Genomic DNA, 26,841 nt, shown 5'->3' on the forward strand with positions numbered 1-26,841 from the left:
AAAGAAATTTCTTTCTCTACTATTCAGTTCAATTTGATGAAAACTTAAAAAATACTGTCCTAAACCTCATGACACATTCAACTCATTTGCAAAGCCTCTTTTCCCAGCCCAGCAACTTGCCAGTGGCTACAGATTTTGAGTGGTACTTTATGGAAAACTCAAAGACAGAATAAGCCTTCTAAGAAATGCTAACTCAAAAAAGATGCATTAATACTTCTAATAAAGCCACAGCAAAAAAGAGAGACATTCATAAGAGATTCAAACTCTGACCCAGAGTACCAAGATACCCTTGATGACCCTGCTGTACCTGTCAGGTAGTACCCATCTATAACCCTCTGAAGTATTCAGTGTTTCTTGTAGAACCAGCAACCCTAATTCAATAGCACATATGCCATAGCAGTAAAAGAAATTATTAGTAATATGGTTAAATATGAAGTTATGTCTTTACAACTTGCCCCAAATTATGAATATGGCAACAAAACATATTCTTCTTCTTCTCTTGCTACTATCCTGGATAGAGTATAGAAATGGAGGGTTAAAAATCATAAAACCAGGCCAATTCACCAAATACCTATTTGGTCAATTCACTAAATATACCTGTTTAACTATCTGGCATTGGCTGACCAGTTTTTGTCTTCATAACAGTATTTGAAGGAATATTCAATTTGTCTCCATCTCTGTTTTCTGCTGTAATAGCTTGAGAATGAGGGTGAGAGATGAGAAGAATATCAAGTCTTTGTACATCTATTCTTCTCAACTACCTATTAACAGAATTCTTCATATTTAAGAATATAACCTAATGAACATATTTGCTTTATGTTTCTTAGTTTACCTCCATATATGCCCCTACATTTCCATTTGCACCCGTAGAGACCAAGATAAATAAACTGACTTCCTTAAAATGTTGGTATAAGGACAAAGCAAAACCTGTTAGCTTATACTAAACACTTTAAAACAGGAATGTCCACCTTTTTGGCTCCCCTGGGCCACATTGGAAGAATTGTCTCGGGCCACACATAAAATACACTAATGATAGCTGATGAACAACAACAACAAAGAAATCACAAAAAAATCATAATGTTTTAATAAAGTTTACAAATTTGCATTGGGCCACATTCAAAGTCGTACTGGGCCACATGTGGCCCGCGGGCCACAGACTAGACAGGCTTGGCTTCAAATAACAAATGAGGCAAATTGGCCAATCGTAATTGGCTTTTGCTAAACTGACTAGAACCAAAGCTATCTTAGATTGTAACACGGAGGCCTATGACTGAATAAGGATTCCTGAGCAATGTATTACCATGACTTCTTACTTAAAGAGGTGGGTCATCATGATCCTTGTTTTAAACACCAGACTGATTGCTTGGGCTGGTAGCAAACTCCTAGGCTCAAGCAATCCACCCACCTCAGCCTCCCAAAGTGCTGGGATTACAAGGGTGAGCCACCGAGTTTGGCATACTATTTCTTAATCCCAAAGTATTGACAGCTTCAGTTAAGGTACTACTGAAGCAGTTCTGCTGAAAAGACATGGTATTCTTTGGAAAAGGATGTTACCTGAGGAGGAAGAAGAGGCACCTGCATATAAGTTCAACATCAGAGCCCAGCTGAATGAATTCGTTAAAGAGTTTAAGAATGTCTGGGACATAAGAAAAAGGCAGCACAAGTAGAGATTCTTCCAGCTCACTGAAAAAGAAAATAGATATAAAAATGCCGCATTTGTTAACATTGTTAACATGGTCAATTTCTAAATCTTTCCCTTTATTACTTTTTCTACTGATTTTATACTTGAATACACCTTGTGTAGAGTTAAATATTCATCTATAAGCTAGATGACTCTCTTTGGTTTTTGTATTTAATATCTTAATCTATTTGGAATGCATTTTGGTCAATGGCATAATGGGAAAATCTAACTTTTTCCCTCCAGATAAACAATTTCTCCAAAGCCTTTTGTTGAATATTCCATCTTCATATGATATTCTTTTACCATATATTGAGTCCATTAGAGTCTATTATGATGACTTATCCTGACATGATAATTGATCCTGACACCAATCCTACACTATTTTAATTTTGCTAATTTTGTAGCTTTTTAATCTGGGAAAATAGTTCCCTCTAGAACTAGCTCAAGTATTATTTCATCAATTCCAATTTAAAATCTTAAGAGGATATCAAATGGGATTACAAACCTATTAATTAGGAAACATTAAATCTTTAAAACACAGAATCTTCCTATCTTCAAATGCATCATAACCTCCACATTAATCAATTTTCTTTTACATTCCTGTAGTGTAGTTTCATCTTTATCCTAAGACAGGTGCATATATATTTCTTGTAAAGAATATATATGTAAAAAAGAAAAAAAAAAATATATATATATGTAGATATTGTGGTTCATTATAAAAATGATAGCCTTCAGTAGTTCAAACTCATGAATGAAATCAAAAGGAAAATCACCAATAATATAACAATTATTGCAAAAATGTATGACAAAGAAAATAAAGTATGGTGCCCAGGCTGGTCTCAAACTTCTGGTCTCAAGCGTCCTAAAATGTTGGGATTACAGACATGAGCCACTGTGCCCAGCAATAATTCTTTAAAAACCAGTAAAAGAATACTTAAGAGCGAAAAGAGATAACTCAAAATTCACAAGAAAATTACAAATGGTCAACAAATAGGCTGAAATTTTAACTTCATTAATAGTCAAAAGAAATGAAAATAAACAATATTACCTTTTGCCTCTCATGCAGCAACAAATTTTTTTAAGCCTACTAAAAATCAGTATAATCACCCTGGAAAGTAATTTGGCAATATAAAACTTTAAAAGCTCATGCCTACTGGTCAGTTATTAGGCTGCTAGGACTCTTAAGAAAAATAATCAATAATGATGACAAAGATATATGTATAAACATATTCAGTGAAGCCACTGATAACAGCCAAAAAGGAGAAACAAATGCAATATCCAGTAATTATTCATACAATGGAATAATTCTGAATCCAATGAATTTTTTTTTTTTTTAACAATATGAACAACAAACAAATGTTCAGGAAATATGTGAAAAAGAACAGAATATAAAACTTTATATAATATTCCAATTGTGTATGTACATATAAAAGAAGCCAAAATATTAAAAAAAATTAAGTTGGTGCTTCTAATTGAATTATTTATTATTTCATTGCCTACAACATAAATCACTCCCTTTTATTTGTCCTTAAAAGTATCTCTCTTCATACTTTAGAAGGAACTTCCTAGTTCTAGCACTTGAAAAAGAACATTATAAATTATTTCCCATCAAAACTTTTATATAGTTAAACCTATAAGAAAGATAACCATCAATTATAATTTCTATTTATTTCCCATTCAGATAAGCACTTCATAAATGTTGACAGATTATAAAAATTGTGCACAAGGACTCACTCACCTTGACCTGATGCCTTTAAAAATCTCTAATACATAAGCTGAAGGCTATAAAGGAAGGATTAACACCATTAGTGATACTCTTGGTTGGTTTCTACTAAAGTTCTCTAATTTCTATCTCCTATAAAACAGGAACCTCTCCTTCTTACTTCAGAAAAAGTATTCTAAAATAGCAAGATCTGCATGAGTTTAGAGTCAGCCAGATCTCGGTTCACAATCAAACTCTGCCCCTTACCAACTATGCTACAAGTCAAGCCAGATTCCTTATCTATAAGGTGAAGATACCCTGACTCACAAAATTACTGTGATGAGACACGCAAGTAAAATACTAATTAGAGATTACTAGATAAACATACATTCTCCCATTACTCTTCCCCTCTCTCTTCTTTATCTCATCAGACTGGTTTCTGTCAACTTTCCCTCTGAAGGCTGATTCAAAGTTAATTTAGATGAGCAGAATCTTCACAGGGCTTTGGACACTAAACATAAACAAGCACTAGAAAATAGAAGAATGCCAGTCCAGTCCAACCAAAAAGGCTGGCTTGGGAAGTTACACTAAAGTGGTGCTTTTGAAATATAAAATATCTTAGAGAATGCCAAGATTCAAAAGAGACTTTTAAAGACAAAGTATTCCCAATAATCCATCCCCAAATCATAATGCCTCTACTTCCTTTCTTGTCCTTGTAAGTAACCTTTGAATAACCAAGGGGAAACCATTAGACATTTTACTCACTGAGATACTGCCATAAGCCATTAGGATGGGGTTGGTAGGAAGTGGAACCTACGAAGAAATTATTAAATCAAGTCATTAAAAAAACTGAGACTTGTATAGCACTTGTTATAGACAGAGTGGTAACAGTATAATTTTGAAAAGGAAAAAAAGAGACCCTAAAAAACTGACAGAGTGTAAAAGAATTATCAAGCCTGTTAGTTTCTATAGTATTCATGAATGAGCTGGAACAATGTATTTTATCTAGAAATCTGAAATGGTTACCCTGCCTCCCAAACCAAAGTAGGAACGTGAGTTTCTACTCAAGACAATAATCACCTCAATCTGTAATTTCCTTTCCTTCGCTTTCACTAAGACCAAGTGCCCTTCTTCCCACAGTTCCTCAATTTCTTCTAATGTAGTGAGTTGGAAAGATTCTACTCCATTTATTGCATATCCTGATCTTAGCTAATAAATCCCAAAACAATGGTTTTTCTCCTTGGGAAACCCCTTGATACTGTAACTTACTGTACTCTCTTATTACCTCTTTCCCTGCAGCTTTACAAATGGCTTTGTGTTCCTTCATTTTTGCAGTTTCTTCTCGGTACAACTCAATAGCCTCCATAATCCTCTCAGCCTGCAGATGATGACAAAGGAAAGAAATCATCACAACACACTCCATCATCCCAGGACACTGAAACTGGAAGAGCTGACTAGAAATTTGCCAAATGAAATAGCTTCAATCCGTTTAATAAAGACGTGCCAATAGAGTGCCAAAAAGCATTTAAAGACATTTTTGGTTTTCTTATTTTTTAATGTACAGGGAGAAGACTAAGTGTCGTGGACTCAGGTGGGATGATATCTAGACACTCTGAATAGGGCAGGTCCCAGGAACACCTGAAAGGAGCACATACTGATCAAAGAGATTCAGGACTACTCCCATCTTTGGTTACAAGAGAAGAAAACAGGTTATAATCCCCATCTTTAAATCTCATCAACTTTTTGCCAAAAAATAGCTTTCTGGTTGATACAGAATAAAATTTTCACTAAAAAGTTGAGATCTCATTAAAAAACAAGATACCACATTCTATATCAACTTACTGCTTTCACTGTTTCAATAGTTTTCTTTCCAGTAAAGTAACTGTCGCCTTGAGTCTCTCCTGGAACCTGCCAGAAACAAAGAAATCCTTGAACGACACTGTTGACCAGAGTTAAAGAGCTGATAAATTAATCTTACATCCATATAAGAACAGCTATTATTATTTTATGAAAATACTAACAGTGTTACCAGTTACCAGTAACAGTACTTAGCATATGTATTATCATAAGAATATCCTGCACATATTTAAAAAGAGAATATCCAAACTTTCTAATGTTTATTTTTGCTCTACAGTGAGTAAAATAATTCCCTAAAGCCTCAATTGCCAGAATGATAATTATTCAATAGCAAATTTGGTCAATCACTTGAACCACAAAATTGGGATATACAGTTGAAGAGAAAGAATCACACAGATTCTTTATCAGCTGGTGATACCTTCAACTTCTAGCCTCAATTTTAATCCTATTAGAAATTCTGGACATTATAGTCAGTTTCAATAAGATAACTATATATGGGGCATAATCTCAAGGTCCCCAAAATTTACTTACTGCTGGTTGGTCTTCTTTGGCCACACTCTCCTCATATTCCGCTTCTCTTTCCTGCCATGAGATAGATATACATTAATTTGAGAGAAAAAAACATGGTCTCTATATAAAGAGAAATGAGGCAGCAAGAAGGTGCTTCTTTGACAATATAATCCCCCTAATGGCATCTTGATCTCTGCCTAGCTTCTGAAATGGGTGAGAATGGTCTTGAATAGATCTCCTGAAGGTTCTTGGACTTGTAATGAATGAGGTACAACTGCACTACACAGAAAACTTCAACTAGGACAGCCTGTCAGATACCCACCGGCATATTTGTAACCAAGCCTAAAGTTCTTACCATCTCCCTTTCTTCCTCAAGAATAAGAGGCTCCCTTGTTCTCTCCCAAAGTCTCAGAGATTTGTCATGGGACGATGATACAACATAGTCTCCACTGGGGCTTACAGCCAAACACCATATTTCCTGGTGATGCCCCTGGAGGAAAAAAAAAACACCTCAAGAATATCTCATTCATAGACCACTACTTAGTGGGTAATGTAAATATTCTTAAAAGTATTTCTTAAGTACCGAGCAAGCAAAGCAGGCATGTGGTTACCTCCAGAGTCTGTATGTGTTCAAATTTGTCTGCATCCCACTGTTTAATCTTATGGTCTTTTCCAGCAGTGAAGAAGAGATGAGACTTGGGTACAAACTGTAGGTACATCACACTGAAAAATGACAGAAATATTAAAATGTCAACAAATTCCAGGTTAGTAAAAAGAGTTTTACACACATAAATAGCTTTTGACTAGCTAGTTCTAGAGTGTCTGACTGTATTTTAGAACTTACATCACTGCCTGAGAACACTGAAAAATAGATGCAGATGCTCAAGGAAAGTGATACTTACAGGTGACTCAAAGGGAGGCATTTGAAAAGACTATATGTACCTGTCATCATGCGCAAAGAGAGACTTGTGGCAGTCCCCAAAGTCCAAACCCCAGATTTTCACATTCCTATCAGCGGAGCCAGTTGCTATAAGTGCTCCATCCTATGGGAAATGAAAGTAAAATATTACCTTGATTGTTGAATTCTGTACATGAATAAAAAGCTAACGAGAATATTTAACCCATTTCTTTCAAACACATTAAAATGAAGCCAAAAAACTGATTTCATCTCTACTAAAAACACTGAATTCTTTGCTCTTATCTACAGAGATACTTAAAAAGCTTGTTAAGTAAAAGCATGAACTCTGTGGCTTACATACTTTCATATTGCCACAGGGCAGTGCTATGCCTTGATGTAGGGTTATCTATTTACTTTTTTAGATAGGAAAAAGATTCTCTAATCTCTGGCATGGGATTTGGAAAGAAAGTGGGAGAGAGAAACAGAAGAGAAGCTGAGAAAGCCTCTACTAGAATGTTTATGTATCCCATGTTCCCTATCACTATTTCTCTTATCTCTCCTATTTCAATGCCTGGTTCAAATGGTTGTCAACATAAAAAAAAAAAAAAGGAAGAAATATATTTAACACTGTAACTTAACATTGTTAGTGCACTGATCACAGATAGCTATGAGGTCAACTCCTTTCACACAGAATAGACATTTTTTTTTTTTTTTGAGACAGAGTCTCGCTCTGCAGAATAGACATTGTTTTTTAATATACATTGCCACTTCTAATCAAAACTAGATATTGGGAAATAAATGATTTTGGTCAAGAGACCAAAAGGTTACATAGTGTAAAATACCGTAACTATCCAAATATAAATCCAAGCTCCTCAGCAGCATTATCCTTCAGAACAAAACGGAATGCCTTTTTAAAAGTCTTTCATATTTTAGTGTACTCTACCAATTATAGTATTTTAAACAACAAAGTACTATTTGGGAGAGCTACAAGAAGGATAGAGATAATATTTGCAAAATTATTCTGAAAACATTAAAGTAATATATATAAGACACAATATATGTTAATTTGAGACTGTTTTTGGAGAAAGAATGATGATAAAAACAAATAATCTAAAATGAAGATATCAAGCCAGAATTAAGAAAGTATCTGCTTTAGAAAAGACAACTATTACTGAGACACTATTTGAACTTTACTTACGTAAGAGATGTCCATGCATATAACAGGTAGTTTGTGTCCATACAGTGAGAGAAAAAACTAAACATTAAAAAAAAATAATTAATGTCTGTCTATAAAATATGGGTATAATTTATAACATGTAGGTCTAAAATATAACTTTAGACATATTTTTAAATTGCTTTATATTTGTATTTTCAAAGACAACCCCCAAAGACAGCTTTGTAGGAGCACCTGTGTCCACTACACAGACCCTCCATGCGCTTGCCAAGAATACTGCAGTACAGTGGAGGCAAGGAGGCCCCCAGAAGCTTACTGCCTCAGTCAGATCTCTGGATCTCTTCACTGAAAAGATTCCAGGGCACTTGTTTCACAAAAAAATTCCCAGGCCCAACCTGGTCCTATCAATTCTCGGGTATAGGGCTCAGTAATCTGTATTTTTAAAAGTAATCTAGATGATCCTAATACATAGCCAAGTGTGAAATCACTGCCCAGGACACCTAGCAATGCTCTATGACTACTTAGTATGACAGAATTTTCTGTCCACAAGATTTTTTGAACACATGAAATATAACTTGCTTTAAACAAAATTCATGAACTATAGAATTATTTTAAGATGCTAGCTTCCCTAGTATACTTACATTGCTTTGATTCACACACACATTTTTCGAAATGTACTACTGCTGGGCACAGTCAAGGCCACTTCTTTATAGCTTCAACCCAAATTCTTAAGGTCAGTCAGTCAGAAAGGGAAAATATCCCCAGGCATAACCACTATACCTTTAAAGTGTCAACATAGAAAATTTTCACAGTACAGTCCAGCAAAGACACAGCCAATAGCTTTTGATTGGGAGAGTAACTGACACACAGAACATCTTCATCTAGTTGCAAGGTTCGGGTTTGCTTCACAGAAAGTCTAGCACCACAAAAAACATCAAGAAAAAAATAAATGAGTATACAAATTCAGAAAAATCCTAACTCTTTAGAGCACAACAAACGATACAATATGTCAAAAGGCCATTCAATAACTCCCCATTTTCACTCCAAAAAATGGATACAAAATAATATCTACTCACCTCTTTTGGGTACTATTTTCATCTTTCACTAGCTCAAAATCCCAGAATTTGACAGATTTGTCTGCACCACCTGACACAAAGCCACGCTGAAAATCAAATGAAATTTCAATTAAAAACTACTTTAGCATAAAAACTTTGCTATGAAGATACATTTTAAAAGTCTAAGAAAGTATTTTCATTTAATGTCATGGGATAAAAATTAAGAAAAATGTGGTTCTCCCTAGCTCCTTTCACTGCTCTTTTGGGTCTGCTGCCACAGACCTTATGTGAAAATTCCTACCATCCACTAACATAGGCAGAAATAATAATAACTTATGAAAAGTTCTAGTTATACTATTATCTAGCATCAAGAAGAAAAAAAACTCTCAGTAAACTAGTTTGAAAAATATACATAGAATGGATAATCTAGGTCTAAAGTATTTGCCTCAGAAGGATATAAATTTAGTCCTGCAATGTCCCTGCTTAAAATATTTTTGAAGCTGTTTTCCATTATCAAGAAAATTAGTCTCATTACATGGTAGTGTTAGTGTAAAGTACATAGAACACTCGATCTCAAGTGTCTGTTCTGCCACCTCATAGATTTATAACACAGGGAACAATCTTTCCGTAATCCCTAGTTTTGTTGGAAAAAAGACCACACAATTTATGGAAAAGATAGAACACTCTACAAATGCAAGATTTATTACTATTTTAGACTCACAGCTGTTTTATTTGGACACCAAGTGGTATTAAACACTCTAAACTTCAGAGATTTTTTCCAAAACTAAGATCTACTTTCAATGGATGAAAATTTTCTACCATTGAGAATATTTAAATAAATGGGCCAAAATTTAAAGTGTTGTCAAAAATAAAAATCTCAAGATTTTCTAAGCAACAGCACCATTACTAGCATTACTAGAACAAGCATACTTTTGCCAGGAACTGCTCTGAAGGTGAGCACATATTTATTGACTTGTAAGAGCTAACGTACTTGCTAAAATTACTAAATTTGTACAGTCGTAGACGTTTGTTTGGGGAAAAAAGGGAGCAGCAAAGTCTGCAAAACATTGGCAAAAAAATCATGAGAGTGAGCGATTTGATGTCATGTTGCTGATAAGCGAAAGTAGCCAAACAAGATTTCATTTCATAATGACAGCTAGTCATTTACCAGGTATATAAGAAGGCATTATATATGAACACTAAAGATTAGACCAAAAAACAAAAACAAAAAACAAAACTCAGGCTTTCTTTAAAGAAACCCTGAGAGAAATCTTTCTTAGCAGCAGTAAATCTTGATATAAGAATTGGGAACTGTGGCCAGAGGGCTGAAGTCCAGGGCTTTAAAATCTGGTTTAGTTACCTGATCTGGAGAGAGGGACATGGACCATAAAGCTCCATCATGTGCATCTATTGTCTCCAGCAGATTCCCTGAGGCCAAGTCATAAAGCTGCAGCTTCCCCGTCTGGGAAGACACAAAATGAGCACAGCTCCAGTGAACATACTTACAACCTCCAGGATTCATGCCTGCACAATTTAGAAAAGACTTCACAACCAAGCTGCAAAAATGTGATCCATTGCTTAGGAAATGGATTCCACGTTCCATGTTCTATATTTCCTATCTGATTAAATACTATTAAATCCCCTACTGATGTGCTGAGTTAACCTTGGCAGGGCTGCCATGTGTATAAGTATGGAATAATACCACTGTGCAGTACTGGACGCATTACTTTCATTGGTTCCACAACTTCAAAATGAAAATATCATGACCATAGGCAAATCAGAATAAACAAAATAGCAAATGCAAACCTAAAAGCCTTTAAAGTTTAGCCAATCCTTTAAGTGGATGATCCTCTATAGTTATTGGCTTAACCAACTCTTTTCCATCTGCTTTTGGTTTCCTCCTCTGCAATACATTGACAATAAGACATGGGATCTACCTACAACACTGAAGAAGGCAATGAATTTTTTAAAAAATCATAATGGCATAGAAAGCAATTACTTTAAAATTCCTATTTAGAGGTCTGTATATGCCCTAGTCATGGTGTCAGCATGTAACACACACACAGAGGCAAAGCCTGCTCTACGATCAGCTTCTGCACAATGTGGTACAGACAGCACAAGCCAGAATACTTGAGTATCAGGTCTGCTTTGTGCCCATTGGTAAATTCATCCCCATGAACCTAGTTTTTCATCTGTAAAATGAAATTTATATCACCAATGTTTCAAAGATGTTGTCAGGATTAAATGAGATAATGTACATTAACTACCTAGCACAGCCAGTAAGCCAGAGATTGCATTTTAGTCACATGAGTAGTCTTAAGCAATTCAAAAATACTTTCCCAACAGCAAATCAGAGATGGACATTTGTTGAAAGAATGAGTGAAAAAGGAAGGAAAGTTTTGAGATGTGAATACTGTTTCTTGGCATTGTTCCTAAAATCTCTCCAGCCTATAATTTTTTGTTGAGCAAGAAATATCCATTGTGATCCATACATTTTGTAATAAAACTCAAATACACATGGCTTTGTTTTATGGAAATAATAATGACAAATACTTGCAAAGCACTTTTCAAAACACTCCATAGACCTTGTTCCATTTTATTCTCACTACCAGTACAACCACTACTGCTATGTCTGCTACCAGCTCTATTATCTATTAGTTATCCACTGCAGGCTAGTTTTTCTGCTAAGAGTTTTGCATACTTCATCTCTGTGAAATGGGTCAGTAACATCATTTTCCATGAGAACACAAAGGCTAACAGGGTTAAAGTCACATAACTAGTAAGTGCCAGAGGCTGGTACCAGTCCATCTGGTACAAAAGCTGCTGTCAAAAAGCAAGTGTCGTCATCCTATAAGATAAAGAAACACACTATGAGCAGTTATGTGACTTGTTCCAAATTACTCTTTTTTTTTTTGAGATGGAGTCTTGCTCTGTCGCCCAGGCTGGAGTGCAGTGGTGCGATCTCACCTCACTGCAAGCTCCACCTCCCGGGTTCACACCATTCTCCTGCCTCAGCCTCCCGAGTAGCTGGGACTACAGGTGTGCACCACCACGCCCGGCTAATTTTTTGTATTTTTATTAGAGACAGGGTTTCACCATGTTAACCAGGATGGTCTCAATCTCCTGACCTCGTGATCTGCCCGCCTTGGCCTCCCAAAGTGCTGGGATTACAGGCATGAGCCATGACACCTGGCCCAAATTACCCATTTCTGAAGGGCAGAAACTAAATCCAAATCCATGTCTGCTTATTTCCACATGGTTGTCCCCCAATCTGACTAGCACCTAGGAATGAGGACTTGATCAGTTTGTCTTTACTGAATGCTTCTGTCTGCCAAGCATGATATTAGGTACTTAATATATTTAATTATTACCTTTAATATATTTTATCATTAATTAAAACACAATTACATATGTGCTCATAAAAAAATGCATGAAAGGATGATCACCAAAATGTTAATGGTAATTATCTCAGGATCATGATTTCAATTTTCTTCTTCATAATTTTTAACAAAGTAAAACTTCGGTAAACAAAATATGTAATAAACTAGTATCCTCCTAGATTACTTAGCTCCAGTACATCTCCAATATGCTAAAAAGAACCAGATTTCTTAACTTTATGAATTTTGAGTAGAAAAGATCCAGATATCCCAGAAAAAAGTATCCATTTACCTTTGTTCCTATGACCACCTGTCTATCACCAGGTACAAAGAATGAGCAAAGTGCATATTCACAGGTCATTGTGCGAATACACTGCAGTGTAGACCTATAAGAAAGAAAAAATAAAGAACTCATGTTAAGAGAATCTGCTTCTCCATTTTAGAGGTCAGTGTGTAGGTTTCAATGCACTTAGATCAACATAAAAGATAAAAGTCTTAATTAAAAACCCTTGACTCACATACAATTATAGTCATGGGAGAAAATACTATCGAGCACCAAACTTTGTTTACTTTTTAAGGCCTCCAAATCGTAAGGAACAGAAATCACACAAAAGCAGGGTAGAAAAGTGTCTGCTGGGCTCCACAGAGCTCAATCTGCCATTACCAAGTGAGTGAGTCTGAAGGGTTACAAGTCAAATTAGTACATCATTACAAATATCCCTACATTTTTCACAGGACCACAAACATTCATTAATTAAACAACTATATATCAAATGTCCACTTAACACACATTTACTGAATGCCCACTACATACCAGGTACTGTTCTAGGTGCTGGAGATACAACAGTGGATGAAACAGCAGAGGTTCCTAATTTCGCAAAGGTTAACATTCTTTGGGAATAATAAATATGTAAATACTTGGTATATCAGATGATAGGTGCTATAAAGAAACATAATGCTGGGAGAAGAGGATGAAGAGTTCAAGGAGTTGGGTAAGAATGATAGGACTGTCATCTGATAAGACACAGAAAAAGCTTATGGATAAATGGGGAAGATGGATCCAGGCAGAAAGGACAGGGAGCATGACAGCCATAAGAAAGGCACATTCTTGTTCTGTTGAAGGAATAGCAAGGCCAGTGTGGCTCTAGTGGAGGAGAAAAGGAGAGTAGTAAGAGATAAGGTGTGTAAGGTAGGTAGAGTGTGATGGAACTATTGGAAGTGATCTAACTTCCACTATAAAAAGATTACACTGGCTACTGTGTTGAGAACAGACTATAGAGGGGCAAGCTTGAAAGCAGGGACACCAGTCAGGGGGCTATTACAATAACCCAGATGAGAGATGACAGTGGTTTGAATGGGGCAGTGGTAGTGCAGGTGGTAAGATGAGGCTGGATTCGGGATCAATTATGTAGGTAGAGCTGATAGGATTTGCTAATAGATTGGATGAATATGGGATATGAAAATCAACAATGGGCTGGGTGCGGTGGCTCATGCCTATAATCCCAGTACTTTGGGAGACCGAGATGGGTGGATTACTTGAGGTCAGGAGTTCGAGGCCAACATGATAAAACTGTCTCTACTAAAAATACAAAAATTAGCCAGGCATGGTGGCACATGCCTGTAATCCCAGCTACTCGGGAGGCTGACACAAGAAAACCACTTGAACCCAGGAGGTGGAGGTTGCAGTGAGGCGAGATCACATCAGTGCACTCCAGCCTGGGCGACAGAGCAAGACTGTCTCAAAATAGATAAATAAAAGAAAATCAAGAATGGCTACAAGGTTTAGACTACAGCAACTGGTAGCAAGTAATCATTTATTAAGATAGGGAAGTCTGAAGGAATAGCAGGTGGGAGGATTTTTGGAGACATGAACATCTAAGTTTGGTTTGGGACACATAAAACTTTGAAATGCTTAATTAGACATCCAAGTGGTGACACGAAGTATTTGTATACACGAGTTTAATGTTTAGGGAGGAGGTTAAAGCTGGATATAAATGTATGTGTCATCACACACAGAAAGCTACATGACAGATTACATAAAGTGAGTTTAGATACACAAAAGGCCCAAAGACTCTACCCTAAAGTACTCTAACACTTAGACGTCATAAAGATAAGAAGGATGGAGCGGGGACTGAGAATAAATAGACAGCAAGGGAAGGGGAAATAATGAAAGTCAAAGAAAGTGTTTCAAAGGGAGAACGTTACCAATTCAAGGAGAGAGCAAAAAATGAGCTAAAGTGAGCTAAAAAAGCTTTTAGCTCACTGGATTTGGAAACATGATCACTGATGACAATGACTGTTTTGCTGAAACGGTGGGGACAAAAGCTTGATGAGAGGCAGATGAAGATAGAATGGAAAAAATGGAATCAGAGAATGGGGCAGTAACTGGAGAGCAATGCAGGGTGAGAGGGGGTTATTACTTCCTTTAAGATGAGAGATATGATCATTAGCTTAAAGGTTTTGGAGATATTTGGTTTGACGACAGAAGCAAGGTGTAAAATGGTCACCTGGGAAAGTAAAAGAAGGGTGAGAAGTTAGGGTACAATTACTGGGCAGCACTAACAGGCTGCTTTTTATTAAGTTTAAAGAGTAGGTAGTATGGTTGTGTGTTTTTCTCCAGCCAAGTACAGTTACAAGCGCTAGACATGGAATACGCTTGCCTTTTTTTTTCTTTTTTTTTTTTTTTGGCACATTTTAAAAGGCAACTTTTTCTTCTCTAAGCTCTACAGGCTAATGGAGGCTAATGGCCCAAACACACTAAAGATAATTGTATTGAGGGCCTTAAGAAGTTAAATAACTAACCCTAAAGAGTACCCAAAAAAATTAAAAGTAAAGAAATACTACTAAATACAGCTATACAAAACATCATTTCACAAACCTGTTCCATATTTTAATGGAATCAGCTGCAGCTGAAAGAACAGCAATATTGTCTGAGCTGAATGACAAAGTCCGCACATCACTGCGATGACCCCCAATGGTGATTCTGCTTGTCCTGACAGGCTGAGGAGTAGGCAAGGATGGATTCAGTGAGTACAGTTCTACCAGGTTGTTCTGCAGCAGGAAGACAGCCTTTAACTCTCCTTGAGGTGAATGAATCAAGTCAAAAGATCTGCATAAGAAAATAATCATAAATGTTCTAGCTACCATCTTAGCTCACAAGGTTAACTTTTTCCAGGAAAAGGCTTTACAATGTCTTCTAGCTATATAAAGCCTGAATAACTATAAATAATTTTTCAAATAAAGAGTGCCCTAAGGCTGGGTGTGGTGGCTCACGCCTGTAATCCCAGCACTTTGGGAGGCCAAGGTGGGTGGATCACTTGAGGTCAGGAGTTTGAGACCAGTCTGGCCAACATGGCAAAACCCCGTCTCCACTAAAAATACAAAAATTAGCTGAGTGTGGTGGCACAAGCCTGTAATCCCAGCTACTGGGGAGGCTGAGGCAGGAGAATTGCTTGAACCTGGGAGACTGAGGCTGCAGTGAGCCGAGATCATGCCACTGCACTCCAGCCTGGGCAACAGAGCAAGACTCCATCTCAAAAAAATTGGAAAAAAAAAAAAAAAAAGAGTGCTCCGAGTATTGAGTAGGCTTTTAAGTCAAAAAAAAAAATAAAATAAGATAAAACTAGGCTCAGATCCTGGTTCTGATACATACCTTGGTTTTGTGTATGTATTTATAAGTGACTTTATACCCTTTCTGAACGTGGGGCACACTTTTTTTCTTTTTTTAAATTAGCCACAGGAAAAGAGAGTAAATGACTAGCTAAAAGGGTACTATAATAATCCAAATACAAGACAAAAACTGGGCCCACGGTTAGGCAACAGAAGCAGGGTGTGACACAGATGTCTCATGACCACTGTCTCCAAATATATAATTCATAAGACAGCTTACAAATAGCATGAAAAAGCCAATAATACTTGGTAGCTTACTATTTATTTGATAACTTCAGATAATTTATTTTTACTCACTTGATTTTGGCAGAAGTTTTGATATTAGTCACCCGCTGGATTTCATCTTGCAGACTCATTTCAACATTAACTTCAGGATCTTCCTCCTCTCCTTTGCAAGAATGTAATCTAGAGGGAAGAAAAGTGTTATCATGCTCTTATTTTTTTAGAAGCAGCTTTGCACTTACTTGAGTTCAAAATCTGGCCCCTTGACCAACAAACTGTGTGATTCTGGAAAAGTCACTTAACCACACAGGATTACCATAAGAATTAAACAATGTAGTATAAGTGGAAATGCTTTGTACACTACAATGTCATAAAGTATTATTTCACTTAATAGGTACCCTTAAGAAATGGATTCTGAATGCAATAGCCCATAAAATTTCTTGTAACAAGGTCCTTTTAATTCCAACTATTCCACTGAACTATCTCTGGTTATTTTTCTAATTTCAGGACTTTTTAGAAAACTCACTAACCTGCACTTAACAATCCAACCATGTTAAATAAATCAGAATAGGTCTCAAAAGATTTGCCGAATCAGATAATTCTCTGTCTCTCTGAGACTTGACAAATTTGGGTTATCGGTACCTCACAAGTTCTTCTTTAACTTTTAACGGTAATTGATAAGAGAGTAAATATTAAAGAAGCCAGTTTTTTTCAGTAACATGGGGCCTATCCAGGATATTTCATTATTAATATAAGTATTAAGAAAACATACTTTGCTTTCTTTCTAGCTTTCTTCATCTTCTTATCCATTTTCTTCTGAATTTCCTCTTTGGAAAGGATACAAAACAATTCTAGCACAGAATCAGTTCCCTAGAAAGGCAAAAGGTTAATGTGAGTCAAGGAGAGGTAATTTGTAATTTACCTAATTCTCAATTAAAAGTAAATAACAATATTTATTTTTCTTCCCTTAGTTAATCTCTCTGGGTTTGCTATCTCATCTGTAAAATGAGGATATCACTTCCTACTTGTAGCATTGCTCTGAAGGCTGAACAAGAAGTTAAATGCTTTTAAATTGCTTAGAAGAGCAAGCATTTAATAAATGGTTGCTAATAAAAATAATATTGGTGCAAAAGTAATTGCAGTTTTTGCCATTACTTTTTAAATGACAAAAACTGCAATTACTTTTCCACCAACCTAATAGTAATTATTAATATTTTTATTGTTATGCTAATAAAGCTAGAGATTATAGGTCCACACAGTACCATATAATGAATTATTAACATGAGTCAAGAAAAAGTCATCTTTACATTGAATATGAAAGAATGAGTGTTTGAAAGGAACAGCCTATTCCTTGCTATTTTCTCCTAAGTATGGTACTCACATGGCAAGCAACAATCCTGCCTGTCTTCTCGACTGCAAGGTTTACAACTCTGTCTCTTCCTTCCCGCATTATGGAACCAGCTTTTCTACATGAAAGGATTCGCTACAGAAGAAGCAAAAGCAGATGAAGATTAGATGTAAGTTCTACTGAACTTCTGAAAAAAATATTAATTCTAGTAAGTGCAAGTGACAAAAATATTCCCTAAAGTGATGATTCCCTAAAAATCTGCAATTCTTACTTTCCCACTATTCAACACAATTAAACTTAAGAAACGAAAATGAATTACATCCTCAGGGGCTTCATCCATCTCAAAGGTACCATCCTCTGCCTCAAGAGTATCTTGTATTCCAGGAGAAGATCCTTTGATTTTCTTGGGGTCTGGTTCTTCCGGGTCTTCAATCTGTTTCATAAAAATGGGAAAATAAAAGCTGAAATAGTATGTTCCAGGAGGCATTTTGTTGTTGTTGTTGTTGTTGTTGTTGTTGTTGTTGTTGGAGACAGAGTCTTACTCTGTCTCCCAGGCTGGAGTGCAATGGCATGATCATATCTCACTGTAGCCTTGATCTCCTGGGCTGAAGCCATCCTCCCACCTCAGCCTCCCAAATAGCTGAAACCACAGGCACGCACCACCATGCTTGACTAATTTTTAAATTTTTTGTAGAGACAGGTTCTTGCCATGTTGCCCAGGCTGGTCTCAAACTTGTGTGTGGACTCAAGTGATCCTCCTGTCTCAGCCTCCCAAAGTACTGGGATTATAGGCATGAACCACTAAGCCTGGCCCAAGAGGTAACTCTTAATCCTGAAGACTTAGAAATCTTTCTTATGGTCAATAATAGCTTCTAATCCATGATCTCCCTTATCAAACCTCTTCAGTAGCAGGGCAGGTATCAGAACTTATTAAAAACTGACTACATAATATATAAACAAAATATTACTCATTATACTATCTCCAAAAACTTTCTATAGTGTAAGGACTACTGTTTAGCGACAACAGTGAAAAAATAATGACCCCACTCTTCACTAACTTCAAAATTTTCTCTGTATTTAGGTGAAAGGTCGACCATATTGTAGAAAGAAAAATTCAAATTGGCATTAGGAATTGCAAAGGCATTCCAAGACAGGTTGATACATTTTCTTCTTAAATAAAGAAAAGATAACCCCTAGTCTACTAATGTAACTCCCATCGAAATGGCTGCTGGACACTGCACACACCGAAATTCAGCTAAACCTAAGGTCTGCAAGCTTTTCTTCTATGTAAATTCTTTAAATGTCTAAGAAAAAGTTATACATCTTTTCAGAATATACATATTTATAAACATAAAATTCTACATATATGTTTGAGGGGAAAGGTTCACAGATATTCTGAAGGCCATCCATGGACCCCCAAAGGTCCAAGAATATCTGATTAAGAGTGCCACAAACTAAAACATTAGTATTACCAGAAGCTGTAAGCCTAAAGCTAACCTGAGCTCAAATAAATGAGGATAATGAGCATACAAGGAAGAAAAGCTTTTTCAGGTGTTGCAGGTTATTGGTGTGATGACTTCCTTCTAATACTATGTGAACTACTCAATAATTACATCTGATTCTAAAACCAAGGTGCTTATGAAACTTCTAAACATGACCCTGCCCATGATTTTAAAAAGTAATTACCTCTTGCAGATAAGCTATGTCCCATACCCTCAGTTCACTGTCTGAGGCTCCAGTGATGAGTCGCTTTTCTTCTGACACCAGAACCAACCCCCATACCTATAGAATATAAAAAGATTTGAGTAATACAATTTTCAAGAGATTCCAGGTAGTATAATATGATGTTCCAAAAGTCTAAGTTACCATAGTGAAATGTCTTTGGCACCTTAAAGGCAAAGAAAAGGCATATCAACAACCCTTTCAAAATACACTAAGAGAAACCTCACTTTTACAGAGAAAAAAATGGCCTGCGGCGAAACTGTTGCTTTTGTGATACTAGGAGTTTGTCTCTAACCTTCTATAATCAAATTAAGATAATGGCTGTTCAGCATAAATCTTAACTGGAATCCACTCAAATGATGATTTTAAGTCTTCTATTTCTTTGCTTTTAGCAGTGTCTAGCAAATAAAAGGTGCCCCACTAATGTCCATGGCATAACTTTCAGCTTCAAGTATCCAGGAATTAAATAATGAAAATAATATTGCTGCAGATCAACAAATAATTTAATCTTCTTGTCATTAACTCTAGGTATTACCTTCCTGAATGCCTGACATGAATAAAGCACTGAGGATGCAAAGATGTATAAAAAACAGTCCCTGAACTCAACTGAATAGATCTGTGTTCAAGTAACTATTGTAAGAGCTATCATGTGCTGCTTACCTATCAGTAAGCTAGGTGCTACACACATAATATTATTAAACTTCCCTATGTTCATAAAAGTGGACACATTATTTAGAAATGATGAAATTCAGGAATTAAAAACCATCCAAGGCCAATTTTTACTACATGTCAGAGCATCAGTATCTGCTCCAATGGCTGGCATTGCTTCCATCAAACCAGCCTCACTATCCCTCAAGATGGCATATAATTATTGTGTGCAGTAAAAACAAAGAGCCATGAAAAGGGAAGCAAAGAACACTCCCTTTTCCCTTCCCATTATTTCCCTGGGCCCATGACCCTCCACGTACCTCAGTCCGGTGGCCAACCATTGTTTTAAAGCAGTGCTGAGTATCAAGGTCCCACCATTTCACCGTGGTATCTTTCCCACTAAAAGAAGAAACAGGAGAAAAATATATATATCCTGTTTAGGAAAACTTACTCAACTAATAGGCAGATCCAAAACTCACTCTGCTTTAAAAGGAACATATGCTTCAATAATGTCTAAAGCTCCAATTCTCTCCGATCTTTCTTTTGAAAAGCAAAGAATCCTAACTTTCCTTGTAGTTATTCCTGTGCAGAAAATAAAATGTTCTACCTATAAGCACAAGAATGACTTTAGATGCAGAGTACCAAAGAATACAGAATTTGATCCATCATGCCTTCCTCCTATCATTTCAATCATCACAGCATTGGCATTCCCTCAGACAATCTACCATGGAAACATCTTAGACCTCTCCCACTCCCTTGTCTTCCTGTCCAGTTAGTCTCTTGTCCTGAAAATGCCTCCTCTGTGAAATTTCTAAGTATTGACTCCTTCTAGTCCATTTCTGTACACTAACCTGAACTTAAGTCCTACTACCTGGATTATTTTAACAGCTTCTCATTTGGTCTCTTTGTCCATTGCTGTTCTTTCATCCCATCCAATGTGCAACTGTCGGATAACCTTAATTTTTAATATTTGCACTCACTCAATGTTCTCTGTAGAATGAAAATCAGGTTCTTTGGCAGCATTCTCAAAATTTCCCATTTATTTGTTCTTAACCCCCTAAATATAAGCCCTCCCAGTCAATGGCCTCTACTACTCCTGCTCAAACACCTCTTCCCTACCTCTTCACTACATAAATCTAATATAATCCTCCTTCATGAGCAAACTGGAAAAAAAAAACCCTCAAAAACCTGATTTACAAACACCATCCCATATAACCCCACCTTACAGTGTTACTTACTTTCCTTTATATTCCCTAAGGTGTAATATATATATTTTCTATTAGAACTATAGAATCATTCTCTTACAGAACCTGTGTTATCTGAACAAGACACTAATTTACCTGTATCCTATCCCACAGAAACAAATCCACCATTGGTAAAGCATTTAGTGCTCACAGCTTTTTCTGAGTTATTACTATGGTTCTTCTAATTAATGCCGGGCAAACCTTGGTATCCCAGCTTTTCCTAGGTGGCCATTCTTTAGGAATATTCATTATGATGTTAGGTTGAACAATATAAAACTGTTGGTATTTGATGATTTTTTATGTACTCAAATAAAAATTTCAAACGAGTTCATCCTAATAGGTGTTCAGAAGGCCTATGAAGTACAGTACATCTCTCCTCAAAAGGCGAGCCGAATTTAACACCTGGTATCCATATCTTCCCTCTGCTCCATATTCTGATTCCTGGCTTTCTAGAGATCTAGAAGGTAGGCAAAGCTCATTCTATAATGAGCTTAAAAAGGCTAAGAAACATGGAAAAACTGATATCAAGAGAAAAGAATGACAAATTAGAAAAATCATTTTAAAAATAATATAACTTTGGATAGCTCTACAATACTACTTAGAAGAAATGGAAAAAAGGAAAGCAGGAGAACAGGAGAGAACACTAATGCATAAGCATGAGCACACTGCTCATGAGAGAAATGAGTAAGGAAGAAAGCAAATTCTCTCTTCCTAAAAAAGAACTGGAAATTAAACCATTATTTCTTTACCTAGTAACTAGCAGGTTCTTTTCTCGTAGAAACAAGGCTTGTGTGATGGCGTCCTTGTGCCCCTTTAGACGGTAGAGACCACTTTCATTGATCACATCCCATACAATAATATCTGTGTCCTAAAGGGATCAAATAATACAGATGAAAAATAATTTTCTTTACCACATATGGCCTAACTTGACAAACAATGAGACTTAATTATTACAAAGGCAATACACAGTCCTTGCGGAAAATTTGGAAAGCATGGGGAAAGTACAGTGGAATAAACACCAGCCTTACTCCCACCATCCAGAAATAATCCCCAGATATTGTTATTGCTCTAGTTTTTATGTATAATCCAGGTTGTTATTTTCCTGTTAGAAATCTGAGATCATGCCATTCCTATCATTTTACAACCTTTCTTTATTCATTAAATATTATTTTCATTTCTTCCACGTTATTCTAGGGTGTTCACATTTTTAATGCTCACATAATAAATTCTAAAGTGATAGCACAACTTATTTTAAAATTTTTCTATTTTAGACATTTAGGTAGTTCCCAACTTTCTGCTGTTATAAATATGCAGAAGTGAACATTATTATACACAAATTTTTGTATGTATCGCTGATTAGAAAAAACTAAAATGAAAAGTTCTTGAGTTCTATGATAGGTTTATTTTTAATGTTTTGGACTGATACCATCAAAATGATCTCCAGGTTGGGTAAATCTATAGAACCAGCGGGATATGTATGACAAGGCCTGTTCCCCATTCACTTAACTCTATTATTAGTTTTCTTAAAAACTACTACTAATCTCATAAGTAAAAAATGTTCAGTCTTAGTATTTAATTTACATTTATGAATACAAATGAATAATATTTTACATGCTTTATAGTGATTACTGGCCATTAGTATCTCTTTTGAATTACCAATTCATGTCTTTCTTTTGTCTATCATTCTTTGGGTGTCATCTCTTTTTTGACTGTTTGTAAGTTATTAATAGATGAATGATACTAATCCTTTCTTTTTATATTGAAAATATTAAATATTTTAACTTTTTCAGTGTCCTCTGACTTGTTTTTAATGTACAAATGTTTCAAGTATTCCAATCTACCAACAGTTCCTTTTTATTTCTTTGCTAATACATTTAAAGTCCTTTTCTACCTTGCTATCAGATATTTACTTATATATTTTCTAGTTTACTTTAAAATGCTACTTTTTTATAGTTAAGTCTTTAATCTTTGTTTTATTTTGGTATATAGCACAAGGTAAAGCTTTAATTTAAAATTTTCCCCCAAATAGCCAATTGTCTAAGGACTGTTTTATAAGTAATCCATCATTTTTCTACTTATTAAAAATGTCATCTTTAAAATATACTAATTAGGAATATAAATGTGGACGTGTTTCTGAGATTTCCATTTGGTTGCAAAAATCTATTTTGCATTGATACTTGCATTGAAGTATCAATATGATACTTCTTAAATTTGGGTTTATACAACATTTTAATATCTGAAACTCCCGTTTTATTATTCTTTTCTTCCCAAATGTTGGTGTTTCCAATTCCTTTGCTTTTCCATATTAGGTCAAGTTCTAAGTAACAACTAAAACCTTTACAATATCTATTTAAATATATCTATATCTATATATAAACATATGTCTAAACATAACTTTAGCTATATAAATCAATTAGAAAACACTACCATCTTTTCAATGCCTTGTCTTCCCACTCAAGAACATGGATTATATCTCTACAAAAGTCTCCTATCCCATTCTTCAGTAAAGTTTCATGGTATTTTTATGTCTGTTACTTAATCTGTTGTGAAGGGAATCTTTTATATTTTCTAACTCATGACTTTTGAGTTATAGGAAATCCTACTGACTTTACAGAAGTCAATGGCAAATAATTATTATTTTGTCTCTTCTTTTCCAGTCTTTGTTTTCTTTTCTTATTTTACTGTTTTGGGTAGCACTTCCACAATGAGTTATCATGGCTCTCTTCATCTTATTCCTACACTTAATAGGCTTTTATCAGAGAATATGATAAAATGAACAAAAGGAAACAAAATGAACTCTCCAATTCACACCCATCCTCCTCACTCTATTTCTACCATTATACTACTTTGTATATTGGCAGCCCATTGTTTTACCTGACAATTTTTGTCAACAACTTGCTTCAGCGTAAGCCTTACATTCCCTTAATATCTCAAAGTCTGGGCTGATTCAAAGGCTCACCTTGGACCCAGATGCCAGTCTGCCTCCTAGCTGATCATACTTCAAGGTAGTGATAGCTGCTTTGTGACCATTGAAGGTCACATTTCCTTCCCCACTCAGGAGACTGAAGATTCGGATCGACCCATCCTCGTACCCAACAGCTAAGTGTAGCCCATCTGGGGAGGGGCACAAGCAAGTAACTTCTTGTTTAAGCCCCTGAAGGATAAGAATCTGAAATCATAAAAATTAAAAACAATGTAAAAGAGTTAAGCATGAAATCAAGGGAATAGCACAGGAATACTCAGGCACAGTAAAATTAAGAGCACCAATAATTCCAAATTACTCTTATGAATAAAAATGAAACTCTACAGTCCATTTCAAGTTTTTTAATATAGAAATTAGTATTTGTACTAGGCAATGAAATATTTAAGAAAAGGCTTAATTATTTTCTCCAAAGCCCTACATTGGTGTAATACACATAAAAACTCCCTAGGCAATAAAATAAATTTAATCCCTTTAATGTAAGTCTTAATCCTAGAACAACACTACATGATTTTCAATAAAGGGTTGCAAATTCCTTTAACTGAGAACCATTTTATAAGAAAACAATCTGCATGGCAATCGAGTACTACAGTGGTTTTCACCACAAAGGACTCTGGGTGGCAACAAGAATCAAAGTAGTAATCTCCTGGGAATCACAAAATGAATGGAATATCAAAATGCCTATATTTGGTTTGGCAAAAGTGGTAGGCTTAGGGAATTCAGTCACACAAAGTATCGAAGTCTAGTTTAACAACACTTGGGCCTTATCCACATTAGAAAAACATTCTGCCAACATAGAGTTACCATCCTTTTACATGCCTAATATTTTATAACCAGCTATAAGCATAAGTCGAACTTGAAAAATAGAATTGGTAGAGAAAAAATACATTATGAATAAATAATTACTACAAATAATGACCTGTAAATAGTCCAACAAATAGACTTCTAAGAAATAAGTTCCTATTTCTTTGTGGTTTTCAGAATTTAGTGGAGAAGAACACAAAGGAACTTGATGCTTGGCTAGCTAGACCTAAAGGAAAAAGATTTCTCTTCTCTTCTAAGGGGGCACACACACACACACACACACACACACACACACACACACACAAAAAAAAACTCAGGATAAATAAATCAGAGCTCCCCCACTCCTACTACCTCTCCATCCTCAAGTACCAATAAATCAGTATCAAACTGGTCATTTTGGCCTCACCTTCTCTCCTTTCCTTAAGTCCCAGATGAAAACGTGTTCACAAGCTGGTACTGCCACATAGCGTCCTTTCTCACCACGAAGTGTCACAAAGACAATATTACCTTTTTGGCTGCCAATGATGCCAAAGACGGCACTAGCAACATAGCGTAGGTACTGCTTGGTGAGCCCCATGTTATGATGTCTGATACCACAGGTGAGGCAATCTGTGCACAGAAACAAAGAAAACTCAGCTCCTTGGGTGCCTTGGTTCTACTAGGTTAGTAAACACCAACTGTTTTTTGTTTTTGAGACAAGAGTCTCACTCTGTCGCCCAGGGTGGAGTGCAGTGGTGGGATCTGGGCTCACAGCAGACTCTGCCTCCTAGGTTCAAGCAATTCCCCTGTCTCAGCCTCCCGAGTAGCTGGGACTACAGGCATGTGCCACCACACCCGGCTAATTTTTGTATTTTTTTTTTTTAGTAGAGATGGGGTTTCACCATGTTGACCAGGCTGGTCTTGAACGCCTGACCTCAATTGATCCGCCCGCCTCGAAGTGTTGGGATTACAGGTGTGAGCCACTGCGCCCAAACAATACCAACTGTTTATCATGTCATTAAAAGCATGTAACTTGTGACTTCTTAATCTTTATTTACTCTGAATAAATCATTGACCTAAAATACCTAGACATCTTCATTTTTTATTCACTGTTGACTCAATATAATCCCTCTTCCTCAAGTTCCAGATTAGTCATATTGTCATGCCCAACTCATGCGTATCTGACATTATAGGCTCAATGTAGCTAAACTAATTTACTTCTGCCCATTCAACCAGCATCAAAGCTTTTACACAGAGATTGGTAGTCTGAGACTGAACATATTTTTCAGTGACTATTTATTGAAAACCTACCAATTAGACAGGCACCATTCTAGACACTGGATATACACTATTAATAAGACAAAATCCCTAACCTCATGTTACTTAACCTTCTTGTACAGTGGTTCTCTAACTCTAGTATACATCCAAATTACCTGGAGGGCTTATGAAAACACTGCTAGAAAACACCATCTCATCTCTTCTCCCAGCACCTGTTTCTGATTTCATAAGTCTGGGGTAGGGCCTAGAATTTTTCATTTCTAACAAGTTTCCAAGTGATGCTGCTGTTGCAGTTCTTGGACCACACTTTGAGAACTATTAGTCCATGAAAGTCTGTCCTTCATTTCAAAATCAGAGCAGTCACTTACCCTTGGCATAGAAAATGGGTAAGCAACTTGGCACACTAGTTTTGGAAAGATGCCATTATTTCTGCACTTTTATTAAATTCACTGAAAATCCATAATCCACTGGTTATGTATAAAAGGGACAAGAGGTGAATGAAGGAGATAACAAATCAGTCGCATCTGTTGTTTACATGGAAGAGTAAAAAGTATCCCCAAAAAACACCCATGCAACTTAAAACACACAAAAATAAAGAAGTTACAGTCTTTTATAAGGAGTTGTTTCTTTCTGCTATTGTTTTTTGTTTCTTTGGTTGGTTGATTTAACTCTACAGGGTCTTTCTAATTATCA

General features: G+C 36.1%; 2 protein-coding genes across 2 annotated transcripts in view; one reads left to right on the top strand and one right to left on the bottom strand.

The window, feature by feature from the left end:
- Positions 1–4,907, top strand: part of SPAG17 (sperm associated antigen 17) — a 246,415-nt gene extending 241,508 nt beyond the window's left edge. The window contains exon 49 of the mRNA XM_011933064.1: positions 4,719–4,907. The gene's annotated coding sequence lies outside the window, so the exon portion shown is untranslated. The remainder of the gene's footprint in view (positions 1–4,718) is intronic.
- Positions 1–26,841, bottom strand: part of WDR3 (WD repeat domain 3) — a 30,872-nt gene that overhangs the window by 1,518 nt on the left and 2,513 nt on the right. Inside the window, exons 2-25 of the mRNA XM_011933197.1 lie at positions 25,298–25,500; positions 24,067–24,276; positions 21,857–21,975; positions 20,184–20,262; positions 19,180–19,275; positions 17,813–17,926; positions 17,527–17,628; positions 16,918–17,015; positions 16,221–16,328; positions 15,133–15,363; positions 12,547–12,640; positions 10,238–10,339; positions 8,899–8,984; positions 8,603–8,738; positions 7,847–7,903; positions 6,693–6,793; positions 6,362–6,473; positions 6,106–6,240; positions 5,772–5,822; positions 5,226–5,291; positions 4,669–4,761; positions 4,149–4,196; positions 3,420–3,463; positions 1,555–1,683 (exon numbers count right to left, since the gene is read on the bottom strand). Of these exons, the coding sequence (XP_011788587.1) occupies positions 1,555–1,683; positions 3,420–3,463; positions 4,149–4,196; positions 4,669–4,761; positions 5,226–5,291; positions 5,772–5,822; positions 6,106–6,240; positions 6,362–6,473; positions 6,693–6,793; positions 7,847–7,903; positions 8,603–8,738; positions 8,899–8,984; positions 10,238–10,339; positions 12,547–12,640; positions 15,133–15,363; positions 16,221–16,328; positions 16,918–17,015; positions 17,527–17,628; positions 17,813–17,926; positions 19,180–19,275; positions 20,184–20,262; positions 21,857–21,975; positions 24,067–24,276; positions 25,298–25,468 (2,582 nt within the window). The 5' untranslated portion in view covers positions 25,469–25,500. The remainder of the gene's footprint in view (positions 1–1,554; positions 1,684–3,419; positions 3,464–4,148; positions 4,197–4,668; positions 4,762–5,225; positions 5,292–5,771; positions 5,823–6,105; positions 6,241–6,361; positions 6,474–6,692; positions 6,794–7,846; positions 7,904–8,602; positions 8,739–8,898; positions 8,985–10,237; positions 10,340–12,546; positions 12,641–15,132; positions 15,364–16,220; positions 16,329–16,917; positions 17,016–17,526; positions 17,629–17,812; positions 17,927–19,179; positions 19,276–20,183; positions 20,263–21,856; positions 21,976–24,066; positions 24,277–25,297; positions 25,501–26,841) is intronic.

Source organism: Colobus angolensis, unplaced genomic scaffold (assembly GCF_000951035.1).
Source record: "Colobus angolensis palliatus isolate OR3802 unplaced genomic scaffold, Cang.pa_1.0 Scaffold124, whole genome shotgun sequence".
In the NCBI taxonomy this organism is placed as follows: Eukaryota; Metazoa; Chordata; class Mammalia; order Primates; family Cercopithecidae; genus Colobus; species Colobus angolensis.